The sequence below is a fragment of the Arthroderma uncinatum genome (assembly GCF_011692745.1).
Source record: "Arthroderma uncinatum strain CBS 119779 chromosome Unknown scaffold3, whole genome shotgun sequence".
Taxonomy (NCBI): Eukaryota; Fungi; Ascomycota; class Eurotiomycetes; order Onygenales; family Arthrodermataceae; genus Arthroderma; species Arthroderma uncinatum.
In genome coordinates, this window is record NW_022983865.1 from 3,484,777 (window position 1) to 3,500,055 (window position 15,279).

The following is a 15,279-nucleotide window of genomic DNA, read 5'->3' on the forward strand; positions in this document are numbered from 1 at the left end:
GAGGTGCAGGCAGCGCACTAGCAACTGGCTCTTCTTGAAATCAAAATCAAGGGTCAGGTCGGCCTGCAGCCAGTCGAGTCGTCCCGTCTCCAGGTCCCCTGTCTCTCGCTTGTGTCTGCACTGTCGGCTGTTTTGCTTCCTTGTTATATGTCTGCTGAACAGGTCTGATTCCTGCTTGTGTCCTCCCAGAGCCTCGAGCTGGCGTGCAGTGCGACAAACTCTTCCAGTAGCTCGATCAGCGTGCTCGTTTCTTTTTCCTGCCACCGTCCTGATCGCCGTCAGCGCCTCCTTCGGCCCTCCAACGCTGCCAGTGGCGTACCCGTATGCCTTTTTCGGTCATAAGCTGGCGGGCGGTACTAATTGTCTATCCCGGTCGCAAGCCCCCGCGTTTCAGGGCGTCTCTCTAGATCTCGCTTGCTGGAGTATCTCGTCGATGTAAGTAGAATAGCACCGCCAGCCTGGATCTGTGTTTGTGTGTTGGTAACTATCTCTGTCGTGTCACTATTTCTTCGTGAAGTACTTGAAGTACTTTGAAGTCCAACTCGTAGCAGTAGGCACGTGACTAACACTTCATCTACAACGTTACAATATATCTACAACATCTACAACATATTTACAATATATCTACAGCATCTATATTACTTTATAACATCTACAGAGTACACATATGGCATCGGGATCATCCGTCCCCGCGGCCTTCATGCGGGTACAATGAACTACGGAGTCCTCCACTAGTACGGCCAGGGTATAAGATTTATATACTCCGGATGAAGGACTCCGAACAAGGAGGTTCCGGTCAGAGGTCAAGGTTAACTACACCCCGATACGAACGTTCACAGTCAATTGATATAACTCAAACCCCTTTTCCCCGGTGTCCAGTCCAGCGTTGACGGCCGCATCTTGCTGGCTCGACCCTTCGGTCTTCGCTGGACGGAGTGCACACCATCAACACCCGAGATATCGCAACGCCACCTGCTTTACAGTTAGGCCGATCTGGTAGTCTAACTATTAGTCGCTTAACTAGTCGATATCGCGTCAGTGCTACTGGTGGACATCGCTTAGGCCCAGTCCCGTCTGAGATGGCACCCAGAACACGGGTGCCCCTAAAACCGAGGTACCTTGCCGTGGCTGTTGCCTCTCTGCCCATCTATATAAATAAAAACGGCTCGACCGCATCCGCTCTTCGTTAAATATCAAGCCACCGTAACCCCCAACGAACCATTCCTCACTCTCCAACTTTTGCGAATATGCGTGTCGTCAACGCCCTCGCCGCTGTGTTCCTAGGCCTCTGCGCCACAGCCGTTGCTGCTGATGAACCAAAAGTATGTTTGATTTCTTTTCCCTTCCACCCCATTCGACTCAAACGTTGTTGTTTGTTGTTCATTTCTAACGTCCAATTATGATATCAGGTGGTTGGCTACTTCCATTCGCCCAATGGTGCAAAGTCTCCCTTCCCAGTCACTGCTGAGAGCGGCACCTGTGGAAACTTTAACAACGTCTGGATTATGTGCGTGTCTTCCTCGTGATGGTATCATGCGCCAGAACTGATGGGTGTTTCTAGGTCCGCGGATCTCCCGGAGGGCTATGATTGCGTCTTTTACTCGTAAGTGCCACTCGCTCCCCTGATATTAGACCGCCTATCTTTCCATCTATCTTATTCTACCTGCTGTCCGTCGTTGCTGATCAATGTAATTAGTCAACTCCAGTGCGCTGGGAAAGCAACCGAACACTACACAGAAGACGTCTCAAGATTCGCATTTGAAGTCCGCAGCTTCATGTGCACGCTCATATCTGGACCAACCATGTTTCCAACCCTCTCTCCAAGCCAGTCTCCAAGCCAAACTTCCCCTACTCCCACCCCAACTGCATAGTTGATCTCGGCTTGAAAATGCAGACACTGCATTGCACATAAACAGGGGATTGGCCGGTCAGACGGTTATTAGTACATGCTCCCTACACGCATGATTCCCTTGAAGATGATCTTACGAAAACAGGATATGGATAGAGTGGCTATTAATACGTTGAACGAGTCTTAAGAAGTGACATATATTGATATAGAGGGAGGAGACTAGAGAAATACGGGCTGTATATATAGTTATATAATAAGACGTAGGTGCAATACTACGAGACATAATTATTCTTCTAGAACCCACTGTATTACCAGGTTGAGCCATAATTGATCCACCGTCAGGGATCCCTGAGTGCTCAACTTGCAGATATCGTTGTTATTTGTTGCTCATGCGCGGCTGGCGCTTAATTTATCCGACATCTTAACCAATCTTGATATACAAATTCACCCAACCACCATCCTACCAACCACATCACACGTTTGGATAAAACTAGCTCAAGCCAGCATGAGTGCACAACAATCCTCCACTCCGGCGGGGGACAAGCCCAACCCGGTCGTGTTCTTCGACATAACGCTCGGAGGTGTGCTCCATCCATAGATCCCACTACATTAAAACTCGTTACTTACGCGTCATACAGGCGAACCTCTCGGACGGGTCAAGATAGAATTATTTGCCAACGTCGTGCCTCGAACAGCTGAGAACTTTAGGCAGTTTTGCACTGGCGAGACAAAGAACGCGCGGGGTCGACCGCAGGGGTACAAAGGCTGTAAATTCCATCGAGTCGTAGGTTCCCACACCTATACTTCATGCATGAAAATGCCGAATTAAAACCTATAACGGATGCTAATATGTATATGCAGATTAAAGATTTCATGATTCAGGGAGGAGACTTTATTAATGGTGATGGATCCGGGCGAGCATGCATCTACGGAACAGCCTCGTTCGCTGATGAAAACTTCAATCTCACGCATGATGGGCCTGGTGTGCTTAGTATGGCGGTATGCAGCTACCCCTCTCTACCCTGTCCTCTTTATTCCCTTAAGATCCTAGTCTAACTGGAATCTGCTTTGTTGGTGAAGAATTCTGGTCCGAATACTAATGGCTGCCAATTCTTCATAACTACCACCGCCACTCCATTTCTCAACAACAAGCACGTCGTCTTCGGTCGCGTGGTGGATGGCATGGATATTGTGCGCATGGTAGAGAATACGCGTACTACGAGAGATAAGCCAAACCAGGACGTCGTAATTGTGCAGTGCGGCGAGATGTGAATGTGACGGCTGATAGGAGCAGGCATTTAGCCATTTTTACGAGCGTGCTATTGACATGTAAAACAAATTTATATTCGTGTTGAAGTATGCTAACTAGGCTGAGTAACTTCAGCTGGTCTACAATGAAAGGATTATGCGGCTATCCATCAGTATATGAGATACTTGTACAACTAAAGTTTAGTATCATGCAGCATTTCAAACGCCGGATAGGGGCATAAAAAGCACTGTGATTCGGGAGGACGGCCCCCGTGTACCCCCCATAGCTGTCACTACTTATGCATCTAAATTTGTGACAAGTGATCACAGTACTCCGAACTTGAAGATCTTTGATAGACAAGGTATCAAGTCTAAAATGCATTATCTTGATATACTATGTATTTCCAACCGCCGCCAATGATATGATATACCCTTTTCGAAGGAAGTCAAAATAAGATGCAGGAAACGTAAACGATGCAAATAAATGAATGGAGAGAAAACAAGAGACCTCAAAGTTTGAATTTTTCAAGATACTTTGTGGCTTCATCCAGGGCTTCATCAACCTTGTTGACCTCAGTACCGTTGCCGATCGCGACGGGTGCCTTGCCTCCTGCTTTGCCTCCGATGATGCCAGACACAGCACTAGCCCATTCGTTGGCTGATGCCCCTTTGGCGGCCAGGTCCTGGAATAGATGTTAGTACTATAGTAGATGTGTAGAAATTATAATGGGTGGAATTACCGAAGTGACGTAGCATCCATGGGCAACCTTGGATGAATCTGCGGCAAAGACATATAGCGCCTTACCACTCAACTTCGTCTTAACATGGGCCAATGACTCGCTAATCGCCTTCTGGTTAGCAGAAATAGGTAGCTTGATAATCAGTGACGGGCTATCCTTGTTCTCCTCGAAGTATGCAGCGATGGCGTCAATGGCAGTCTTCACCTCGGCCTTCTGAGCGGCCTTTTGGGCATCCGTGATTTTCTTATGGACCTGGGTAAACTGGTTGCGGTATTTGGCCTTCTCAACGGCAGAGATGGTAAGCTGGTTTAGGTCGACTTGCAGGCTCTTTGTTTCGGCATCCCTCTCGGGGCCGGCAGACATTTTCTCGAATCGATTAAGACGCTCACCAAACTCACGAGCGATACGCTGGACTTCATGTGCCTCCTCGCCTGTTACGGCGATGATGCGGCGGATTCCCTTAGCGATACCGCTTTCTTCAAGAATGACAAGGTCTTTGATGTCGCCAGTCTTTTGGACGTGGGTTCCACCGCAGAATTCAATGCTGACACCTTCCCAGCGGGGATCTTTGACGTTCTTTAGGATTTCGTCGAGCTCGACACCAACGGATACCACGCGTACAGGATCGGGGTATGTTTCTCCAAATACGGCGCGAACACCGGTGATTTCACGGGCCGTAGCCAGAGGTACCTCTTGCGAGTAGACAGCACAGTTTTGGCGGATGTAGTCAGTAGACTTGGCCTCGATCTTTTCCAAGTCACTGTCTGAGACAGCGGACTTGTGGGAGAAATCGAAACGTAGTTTCTCGGCTGCGACGAGAGAGCCCTTCTGGTCAATGCCGTCGCCCAGCACCTCCCTGAGAGCAAAGTTGAGGATGTGGGTGCCTGTGTGGTTGTTTCTAATTGGCCATCGGCGGAGTTCATCATATTCTGCGATGACGGAGTCGTTGATGGAGAAGCTACCGTACTTGATGAAGCCAGTGTGTAGAACGTAGCCGCCGTACATTTGGACATTCTGGACATCTAGCTCGGCCTGCCCATCGATGACGATTTTTCCAGTATCGTATTCCTGTCCACCTTGTTCAGCGTAGAAATTAGTCTTGTCGAGAATGATGCCGATTTGTTCATCGGCGGGGATATCCTTCGTCGAGTCAATAACTTCCTTGCCATGGCAGATAGCCTTGATATGAGCAACAATGTTTCCTCTTCCGAACTTGGCATCGTCATTGGTCTTTGGAACACCCTTCTTCTCTAGAGTGCTTAAGCTGTGAACCGTGAGTTTGAGAAGGTCAGATGCCGCTTTGGCTTGACCTTTACTGGCCTCCTTGGCCTTTAGACGAGCATCTTCAAATTCAACATCGTCGATGGTCAACTGTCGCTCTTCTGCCATAAGGCGGGTAAGATCAACAGGGAATCCAAAGGTATCGTACAGTCGCCACACATCAGCACCATGTAGTTTTCCAGCGCCAGCTTCCTGGGCTTGCTGAGCATAATGCTCAAACTGGCGTTCTCCTCGGTCAAGGGTTTTGGCAAAGGATACCTCCTCCTCATCCAAAATCTCCATGACATCGTTTTGTTTTCGTTTGATTTCTGGGAACATGTCGCCCATCTGTTCCACGAGGGCTGGAACAAGCTTGGAGAAGAAACTGCCAATCTCGACCTTTAGGTATTTCCTGGCATAACGTACACCTCTTCTGAGCACTCGTCGGACGACATAACCTCGCCCTTCGTTGTTGGGCACTGCTCCGTCAGTAATGGCAAATGTCAGAGTCCTAAGATGATCAGCAACGACTCGGTAGGCAGTGTCAACGCCATCAGCATCCTCAGCACCGAATTTGCCCGCATACGGCCGAGCACCTGTAATATTTTGAATAGCAGAAAATAGGGGCGTGAAGACATCGGTGTCATAATTAGACGATTTGTCCTGGAGAATCGATACCAGTCTCTCATAACCTAGACCGGTGTCGATATGCTTATTTGGGAGTGGGCGCAAGGACCTGTCAGGCTCGCGGTTATATTGTATAAAAACGTTGTTCCAGATCTCGAGGACGTTGGGGTCATCCTGGTTGACGAGATGGGCGGCATTTCGGCCTCCAATTCTGTCATAATGGATTTCACTGCAAGGTCCGCATGGTCCCTGGTCTCCCATCTCCCAGAAGTTATCTTTCATATCACCTGTCAGGATGTGGTCGTCTTTAACTCCGACACTCCGCCATAGATCTCTAGCTTCTATATCGGGCCCGACGCCAGCTTCCTCGTTTCCTTCAAAATAGGTCACGTAGAGTCTATCCGGGTCTAAACCGTAGACCTTTGTGAGAAGCTCCCAAGAGAATTGAACGGTCTCTTTCTTAAAATAATCTCCGAAACTCCAATTTCCCAGCATCTCAAAGAAAGTCTGTGGGGATATATCGTCAGTCATATGCACCGCTGCGATTGAACCAAGCTACTCACATGATGATAACTGTCTTTTCCAACATCGTCGAGATCCTAAAGAAGGGTTAGCCTTCTACCATGGTCTCCTATATGTATTTCGTAGTGGGAGCGGGGTCGTACATTATGTTTTCCTCCAGCACGTATACACTATGAAAATGGCGGGGTTAGCATATAAATCATAGAGAGTATGGCATCTAAGAAGAGATATATACCTTCTGCGAGTTATGCGCACGCTTTAACTGTGCAAAATCCGAATTGGGGTCAACGGTGCCTAAGAAAATGCCCTTATACTGATTCATCCCCGCATTGGTGAAGAGCAAGGTGGGATCCGACAATGGGACGACGGAGGAGGAGGGCACTGCATGGCACCGGTCAGCGAGCTTCTCAAGGAGCCGAATGCAAGGGCATCATATCGTATTTCTGCTATAGGGGAATCACCATACCGAACGAATGGCCGTTCTTCTTGAAATAGTCCAGAAACGTATCACGCACGCGCAACGCCGGCCATTCCACAGTCTCCTGGCCCGCGGGCGGTTGAGAAGTCATCGAAGCAGCCATCCTGAGCGGGATCCAGAGGTACGAACTGCGAGATGTGCGATTGTTGTAGAGCGCTGGTGGGAAGGTCGAGCATTTGGCCGTCTTGAGGGAGCGAGTCACACCCAAGAGTGGATTTGGCGACCAAGCAAACCTTGCACCCATCCAAACGTTTTTCTTCGCGTTTCGTTCTTCTTCCTCAGGACCCGCGCCGCATGCGAATTGGACTCCAGACACCGTACACGCAAGAGAAGGATGCTTACTGACTCCCTGAGATTCCTGTGATGCCTGACGAATGGCGCCTGCAGCGGCGGGGAGAGTCGAAAAACGTCGAGGGAAGAGAGCTGCGGACGAAGAGCTCGACGGGGAGAGACGCTTGAGAAAGAAGTTTGACCGGCTACGACTTGGTACGGCGATGACACTCCCTTTCCCCTTCTCGGTTGGATGTGATAGAGATGGATGAACGTGATGGTGTTTCTCCTTGAGAAATAAATAAAAACCTGATAAGCTTATGGGACTAAATGCTTGGTGTTTACAGAGAAATTATCCGACCAAGCGCAGTCCGGGGATACTTTGCCCACGACAACGACAACAGCTCCGATAACAGCTCCAGCCCGGACAGATAATCGCGAATCTACCAGTTTACCGTCGTCATCGTCGAAATTTACCCCCTCTCGTGCTGAAAATGGCGACGGCATGCAGGTTGACGACACAAAAACACGGGTATATATTACAGATCTAGAAGAGGAGATTGCAGAGATAGAAGAGGAAGAAAGAAAACAGACATTCAAATTTATGCCTGAGATGGAAAAGAAGTTGATGTCAATTCCCAAGTCGGTTCTTACACATAAACCGAAGCCCGAGGAGGAGCAGGACGAGCAGAATAATGAGTTGGTGCTCTATCGTGTACCGGCGGCCCTGGGCATACCGGCTGAGAAGGATAGTGTCCGAGCAGCAATGACCGATGCGAGAGAGAGAGCTAGAGAACGGATGATTACAGCAGGTAGCTACGACGGACAGGAAAAGAGAGAGGGTACGCCGTCGAGCATGAGTCTTGATGACGGAGAACGTTCACCAGCCTACGACTCGGACCCCATGGAGCTCGACGATAGCTAGACTTGTTACTACGTCTGTATTAATAGAGAGGTATATTGCAACCTGTTACATCGTGTCTTTAAAAATTATTATATCGTCATATGTATCCAAGGGTATCATTCATAATCATTATCTATAGGAAATTCCCCCCAGCAAAGCGAGAGCTAAAGTCTGCAGATTTATTAAGCATCTCCTTGCGCTGAGAATGGCTGATCTTCGAGGGAGCTCTTATATCCTTCTCCTTGTCGAATGCTCGAGCACTCGGATCATCCTTTTCTTGCTCCTCCGCACTCGTCTTATGCTGGGAGTAGAGTGATTTACTCCTATTCTTTTCCTATAGCCCCAAATCTCGGTTAGCTAGTCATTCGGGATTGTAGATAAATGCGAAGCTGAGGGCACTCACGTTGTAATCACGAACATGCTTCGACATCTTCTCCGCACGCTCAGCCGCCAATGCCTTTGCAGCGTCGTGTTCAGACACAACTGATGAAGCTGCCGGAGCTTGGATGCCCATGACTTCATTCTGTAGACGTTTCCTCTTCTCCTCCACTGTCTCCGTCCAGGTGTTCGAGGGTCCACCACCGGCATTCTTCGATGCGCCTGGCCGCGCAGGATTGCCTGTATTAAACTTCCGGTTCTTCAGCTTCGTCGGGTCCATACGGGCAGAGAGATCCAGTTGCTCGGGAGGTTTCAGCATCCAGTCGTCTCGTTTGGGTGCCTCCGGCTTGGAGACTGAAGCGCTGGGTACAGGCGCCGTAGGAACTTCAGGTTTTCTAGCAGAGGTAGAAGAAGCTGGAGGAGGAAGAGAAGGGCCATAGTCATCGTCGCTGTCATCATCTTCTTCATCTTCCTCGTCTTTATCGCTGTCTGGTCGTGAGCTTGGTGGTGGTAGTGCTGGTCCCATCACCCTGGCCTTCTTAGGCGGCGTGTCTGGTCTCCTCGGGCCAACTTCTTCCTCTTCACCTTCAAGCTTGCGCTTCGAAGGCATCGTCGGTCCATAAGTCCCTGCCATCGTGGTATCTTCTGCTCTTCAACCTCGTCTTCATCTTCATCTTTTCTTCATCTTCAAGAAATCGAGATAAAGCTCTAGTTCACGTGATATACCTCACGTGCCGATCTCACTTACATAATCATCCCGGAGATTTGGACGGATTAGGAAGCAAAAAGCAAAAACCACGACGGATTTCTCCAATCCTGCAGACCTGCAATTCACGAGGAACACCCTGTGTTGACAGGTTAGTCGATCAATGGTGTAACCACCAGTTTTACTGGCTGAAATATGCCCCTATGGAGCTGGAAGATGGTATGCTATCCACCACGCTGCAGAACGTCCGTTGGCACTTCAAGATAGCGCGGAGATCCGTACGTCACAGCATCTCCGGTTGGCACAGCTACAGCGCGCACAACATGCGGGCAAGGACAGACTGATGGTGCGGAGAGAAGCAGCTCGCCACGGTCCCTTGTCAAATGCCACTGTCGCTGCTGGCGACTGCCAGGTTGTCGTCCAAGGTCAGGGTCCGGGAGTCCCGCTGGCAACCAGGGTTCCCTTAGCTCGCAGACCAACCAGCCGATGTTACCTAACTGATATCTGGGGTCGCTGGCCTGTGATAGATATCTAACTGGGGATCTTTTGGCGAATCCAATTTCCTGCCAAATTTACTTCCCGTGTACCTCGGAGCCGGGGGTGGCGGGTATTCATATACGCCAGGTTATGGTTACTTCCAGTCACCATGGCCTCAACGCTTCTCTTCTTCTTTTTGCCTCTCTCAGAAAAAGCACTGGCACTCGGCCCCGGCTTGGAAAGCTTAGCTCAGTTGCTCATCTCGCAATATAACAAATACGGGCTTCTATAGTGTTCCACTGAAGAAATACGAGGCTAAATGCAGTGCGCGCGGGGGTGGATGGGGGAATCCCTACCTTCGATCTCCACATTTGGCCGTATATCCCGGGACGAAATGATGATATCCAAACGCGAATGGCCGCACACGAACTCAACTTCTGCAGAGGGGAGAATTTTTTTAGCCTTTCCCTTTCTTCGAGCGAGGCTTATATTTATCTAGAAGCCCGCCCGGCTTCTTCTTTCTTTCCCCTCTCTCCGTGCTTGACCATTTTTTCCTACGAGAGCAATCTGTGTGTGATTAGATTCCACCACTCTAAAGATGCACGGATTCTCATTCCTTGTCTTGGCCCTCTCTGCCATAGATGCTGCCGTAGCTGGTAGCATTCCTAGCCGGCGAAGCTTGCAGCATGTGGGCAAGAGAGACCCATTGCCTGCAGCTCGCAATGTTCCAACCTTCGATTTCTCCGAGTCAACGACACACACCGTCAACAAGCGACAGAGCTCACGCTTGAACAGCAAGACAAACAGTTCGTCTCCCTTTTTACCTCTGCCCAATTACTCAAAGGAATTGAACATTCTCAGAGTCACTGCTGGAGAATGCGCATTCTCTCATACTACTATATGATACTCTCCGAATATAGCTAACATTACCGCGCTCAGAATATGCTGTCGATGGAACAAAAATCCCAGAGGTTCAGTTCGATATCGGTGAATCATACGCTGGTCTGATGCCAATTTCTACCAAACATGATGAAAGTCGTAAACTGTACTTTTGGTACTTCCCATCCGAGAACCCAGCTGCTGAGGATGAAATCACCATCTGGCTCAACGGAGGCCCGGGCTGCAGTTCCCTGGAAGGTCTCCTCCAAGAGAATGGTCCCTTCAGCTGGCAATACGGAACCCTTTATCCTGTTGCTAACCCATGGGCTTGGAACAACCTGACCAACATGGTCTGGGTCGAACAGTGAGTCAACCAATTTTTAACTTGTTTCCTAGAATTTACCTGACATGACATAGGCCTGTTGGAACTGGATTCTCACAAGGAAAGCCATCTGTGAGATCCCAAGAAGACGTTGCAACGCAATTCTTGGGATTCTTCAGGAACTTCGTGGATACCTTTGACTTGCACGGCAAGAAAATCTACATTGTTGGAGAAAGTTATGCAGGATTATATGTCCCCTACATTGCCCATGCGATGTTTGCAAAGAAGAACAAGAGATATTTCAATGTTGAGAACACTCTAATCTTCGACCCCTCCATAAATACTGATGCAGTTCTCGAGCAAGGTAAGCCGCCCACGATATTTATAGAATTTTGCTCATACAATTCACGTTCATGCTAACAATGCTATTCAGTTCCCGCTGTCCCCTTCGTGGACCACTGGGGTGGACTTTTCCCATTTAACGAGACCTTCAGCAAGCATATTCACGACACGGCCGACAAGTGTGGCTACACCTCCTTTATGAAGGATAACCTCGTCTACCCACCCAAGGGAAAGCTCCCCTCACTCCCCGCCGTCACCCCAGAGTGCGATGTCTGGACCCAAATCTTCAACGCCGTTTCTCTCGTCAACCCCTGCTTCGATGTCTACCAAGTAGCCACCACCTGCCCACTTTTGTATGACGTGCTCGGCTACCCAGGAAGCTTCGAGTACCTGCCTGCCGGGGCAAACGTTTACTTCAACCGCACCGACGTGCAGAAGGCGATCAACGCACCGATCCAGAAATGGACTGAGTGTTCCGAACACCCTGTCTTCGTGGATGGAAAGGATAACTCTGAACCATCGTCCTTCACCATCATTCCGGATATCATCGAAAAGTCGCCCCGTACTATTATCGCCCACGGAGATTTGGATTACGTCCTTATCAGCAACGGAACTCTGTTGAGTATCCAGAACATGACTTGGGGCGGCGCCCAGGGCTTCACACAGGAGCCTTCCAAGCCACTTTTCGTGCCATACCATGAACGCGGAAGCTTGAGCACTCTTGCCGGAGCTGGCGTAATGGGTCGTCACCACACCGAGCGAAAGCTAACATATGTTGAGCTCTACCTGACTGGCCACATGGGACCTCAGTATAACCCAGCTGCGTCGTTTAGAATCTTGGAGTTCTTGTTGGGCAGAATCGATGATCTGTCCAAGTAAGACATATCCTACATATCATACACATAATACTGGATACGTACATATGTTGCCCATGCTAATAGAAGTAATGTCCATAATATAATGATAGTTCCATTTCCAACGATCTACTAGCTTCCGAGGGTGCAAGTAATGGCACCTACGGGATGATAACATGTAACGTTGCAGTGGGATAGCTAGGGCATCCTGCGTAAAGATGACCGTTTATTCAAACAACCAATAACGAAGCCAAATTGCCGGCTAAAATATTTCTCCACGGGGCCCATTGAAAGTTTCTTGTCCAGGTACATCCTTTCGTTTGGAGCAACTCCCTGAGCCAACGACAAGAGTTGTTTTTACCAAACAACCGGCCGTTGACGGGCCCTATAACTCACACCCCCTGGATGGCTACTACTAGGAACGATATGGTGTGTATCTCTTGGGCGATAGGTACCGCGTGGCCCTTCAATAATCTCGTGATCGCTTGCATAATTGCGGCCGTTCCATCTTTCGCTCCTTAGATTGCTATATCCATGGACAGCATCCCGCTCCTCAGGCTGGGAAACGTATGTGTAGCTTGGCCTTTGGGGTCTTGTTCCTTGTGGACTTGTGGGCTGGTACTCTTGGAAACGGCCCTCAGGTTCGTTTGCTCTGGATTCGTAACTCCACCGCCGTGTTGCTGGTTGGGATACACCGTATTTTGTACCGAACTGACGACGTGCCTTTGGGATAAAGATAGTTTCTTTATACGAGTTAGTATGCATGGTTGACATTTTCAACCCCTGCGCCACGAGAATTGGTTTTACTAACCAGGAGAGTTTCTTCCTGCATCTACCCTCGATGATTGCCGTTGTCTATTAGTATCTCGAGATGGCTGGATGGAAATTGACCTCCTGTACCGTTGAGGATTATTCCAGTCATTATTCTCATCGGCGCCTCGTGATAAAGCATGACTATACTGCCTTCCCGGAGGGTCGTCTTCAACTCTTGCTTGATACTGGCCGTCTGACAGGCTTCTAGTTTCTTCTGGGGCAAACCGGCAGGTCTTTGTCTGCGAGGGCCGTCTGTTCCTTGGTGGGGACGCATGGTATGACTCCATGCGGCGATTGTCCCGTACTGGTGATGGTGATGGTGTCGGTGACCGTGGTTTTCTTGCGTGTTCGTAGTTGTTACCCCAATTCCCGCTCACACGTCTTGAGTACGGGTCCGTGTTCCTATAATTAGACCTTTTAGTTTCTCTGAAAGAGAATTGGCCTCGTGGGCAACTAACCTTGGGGGGCTATTTGGTGGAACGACTTGAACCTCGTCAAGGCTTCTTGGTTTTCGGAGGCTGCAAGGTCTAGGTTCCCCGTGGCGGTGGTGGTGACCATGGAAGCAGCAAGAAGAACAACTTGTGTCCCTATAATCAGGGAGGGAGTGACGGATGCGTGTGGCACAGCAGTGCGGACTGCTTATAGGGGTTGGGAGGCCATAATCCTGAGAGTTCCTTCGACCGTGGAGCGTGCAGAATCCTGGTTGATTAGGGCAAAAATGAAAAATGTTAGGAGAGGACTCAACTCTCGTAACAGGGGGCTGGGGTGGTGGAATAACTTCTGGTATTGGAGGAGGCTGAGGGGGCCCAGGAGGTTGAATTGAAGGCTCCTTTCTATGACTCTGCTTGGAGCTGCTCCGTCTCCCTCTATTGCGCCGTCGACCTCTGGGTCGCCTAACTTCGTCTTCGCTCTCGGTACTATCATCGCTAGAAGTGTATGTAAATCGACACTTACGGCAGACGCCGGTATGGGGTGCCTGGCCGGGTATCATTGGATGTCGATATTGATAGGAGGATGAGCGGTATCGTCCACAGATTGCACATCTATGTCTCGTCTCTGCTGCTGGAGCTTCCAGGACCCTAGAGTATATCGGACTGTGGTGCTCTATAATAGGGGATGGCGCAGGCGGGAGGGTAACCACTTCACGGTGCCTTAGGTTAGACGTCGCCGGCTCATACTGCTTCGTAGCTAGCTGATATTCTCGGTTATGATAACTTTGAGCCGGTCCATCCATTAGAGGTATTGGTGGGCTAGCATCATCTGGGTCTATAGGAGGCGGTTCGAAGCTGGAGCCGTAGGGAGGAAGCATCCATGATGCCCCATCACGATGAGGAAGAAAGGCATCAGCAAGCACCGACTTTGCCGATTTGATTTTTATCGGGCGACGGACGAATCCAACTTTCCCGGAGGGGAGCTTTTGAACATAGGTCGCCCCTGGCTCCATCTTGAAAGAAATCGGGGTATCGACGAAGCTGAGTTGGAACCCTTGTTCGGTGCAACGATTCCCAAAATCCGGAGGTACATGCATGTCGGACCCTTTCCACTCCTATTCCACTTGAAATCCAACTAGGGATATATGGTTTGAGGTATCATTTGTGCATACGGCGACAGGAGGGTCGATGGTCAAATAGGTGTAGGTTTTGACACTGGTAGATTGAGGGTGAAAGGGAGCAACCGATACCAGAGCAGGAATCTGGCGGAGGAGATAATAATGATAATTCAAGCCTGACAAAACATCCAGCCTGCCTTTTTGATATATCAAGCAGGGACTTGTGGTATCAAGTCCAGGGGGAAGCGACAGTTTGGCGGGAGAAGGAGAGGGAAAGGCCAGGTCCGACATGGCTGGAAGGCAAATATATACATTGCGTCTCATGTATATACTGTTCATAATAACAATCTTCTATGAGAAAACAAGCCTGTGGGTAATATCACAGCATAAAAGAGCTTGCGGAATTCGCCTCGTGGGTCGTGATGATGCTGAATTTGCTCCGACAAAGGGTCGCAGTATGATATAAAAGAAGCTCAGGAGAGTACCATGAATGTGATATAAGAGCAAACAGGGAGAGTATGAAGGAACTGTACCACGTTCTTTGAGCTCACTAACATTGCTATTGTTGGCTAGTTGACCTCTTTGAAGCTCCGCGATATTGATATTGGCATCCTGTCGTCCCATTAGCCACAGCACTTCGCTGCGGCCTTGCTGAGAAAAACGCGAAAGAAGATTTCTCGACCGAGGAGCTGCTGACCATTACATCGCAGAAGCTGAGAAAAATGCCGAAGAGAGATGAATAGACATACTGGTAGACGTGGAAGCTTGATGCTGTGGGATAAATATTTTGTTAGTGAGATTTCTTTTCTTTTTCTTCAATGACTTCAGCTGTTAACGAAATTCCCCAAATGCCCCAGACACTCAAATACGTCATTTTACAAGATGTTTCTATGCTTGACTGGCTATCGCTATACTTGATAGGATGCTATAAAGATGAAAAACTCGGAAACTGATCCATTTCAAGCCTTGGAGACCAACTGCAATCTCGCTCATTGAGTGCAACAATTCATCCAAGTTTTTCCTAAAACTCTACATATCACTGAACTTCATCTAGAATTACA

General features: G+C 49.1%; 6 protein-coding genes across 6 annotated transcripts; 4 read left to right on the forward strand and 2 right to left on the reverse strand.

Annotated features, from left to right (window-relative positions):
- Positions 1-1,247: 1,247 nt before the first annotated feature.
- On the forward strand, positions 1,248-1,871 carry GIQ15_04807 (uncharacterized protein; the record flags this gene model as incomplete). The annotated part of the gene is made up of 4 exons (XM_033552224.1): positions 1,248-1,322; positions 1,410-1,507; positions 1,562-1,603; positions 1,697-1,871. The coding sequence occupies 4 exons, from the start codon at positions 1,248-1,250 to the stop codon at positions 1,869-1,871; spliced, it is 390 nt and encodes a 129-aa protein (XP_033405954.1).
- A 483-nt stretch (positions 1,872-2,354) lies between these two features.
- Positions 2,355-3,121, forward strand: GIQ15_04808 (peptidyl-prolyl cis-trans isomerase H; the record flags this gene model as incomplete). Its single annotated transcript, XM_033552225.1, has 4 exons — positions 2,355-2,430; positions 2,488-2,633; positions 2,711-2,848; positions 2,930-3,121. The coding sequence occupies 4 exons, from the start codon at positions 2,355-2,357 to the stop codon at positions 3,119-3,121; spliced, it is 552 nt and encodes a 183-aa protein (XP_033405955.1).
- Positions 3,122-3,606: 485 nt separating this feature from the next.
- On the reverse strand, positions 3,607-6,968 carry GIQ15_04809 (alanyl-tRNA synthetase; the record flags this gene model as incomplete). The annotated part of the gene is made up of 5 exons (XM_033552226.1): positions 3,607-3,780; positions 3,838-6,231; positions 6,288-6,323; positions 6,482-6,627; positions 6,713-6,968. The coding sequence occupies 5 exons, from the start codon at positions 6,966-6,968 to the stop codon at positions 3,607-3,609; spliced, it is 3,006 nt and encodes a 1,001-aa protein (XP_033405956.1).
- Positions 6,969-7,098: 130 nt separating this feature from the next.
- On the forward strand, positions 7,099-7,919 carry GIQ15_04810 (uncharacterized protein; the record flags this gene model as incomplete). The annotated part of the gene is made up of 2 exons (XM_033552227.1): positions 7,099-7,210; positions 7,342-7,919. The coding sequence occupies 2 exons, from the start codon at positions 7,099-7,101 to the stop codon at positions 7,917-7,919; spliced, it is 690 nt and encodes a 229-aa protein (XP_033405957.1).
- A 112-nt stretch (positions 7,920-8,031) lies between these two features.
- GIQ15_04811 (uncharacterized protein) lies at positions 8,032-8,910 on the reverse strand (the record flags this gene model as incomplete). The annotated part of the gene is made up of 2 exons (XM_033552228.1): positions 8,032-8,232; positions 8,302-8,910. 2 exons carry the CDS (start codon positions 8,908-8,910, stop codon positions 8,032-8,034), a joined length of 810 nt encoding a protein of 269 aa, XP_033405958.1.
- A 1,147-nt stretch (positions 8,911-10,057) lies between these two features.
- GIQ15_04812 (carboxypeptidase cpdS) lies at positions 10,058-11,881 on the forward strand (the record flags this gene model as incomplete). The annotated part of the gene is made up of 4 exons (XM_033552229.1): positions 10,058-10,265; positions 10,399-10,702; positions 10,756-11,024; positions 11,094-11,881. 4 exons carry the CDS (start codon positions 10,058-10,060, stop codon positions 11,879-11,881), a joined length of 1,569 nt encoding a protein of 522 aa, XP_033405959.1.
- Positions 11,882-15,279: the final 3,398 nt, after the last annotated feature.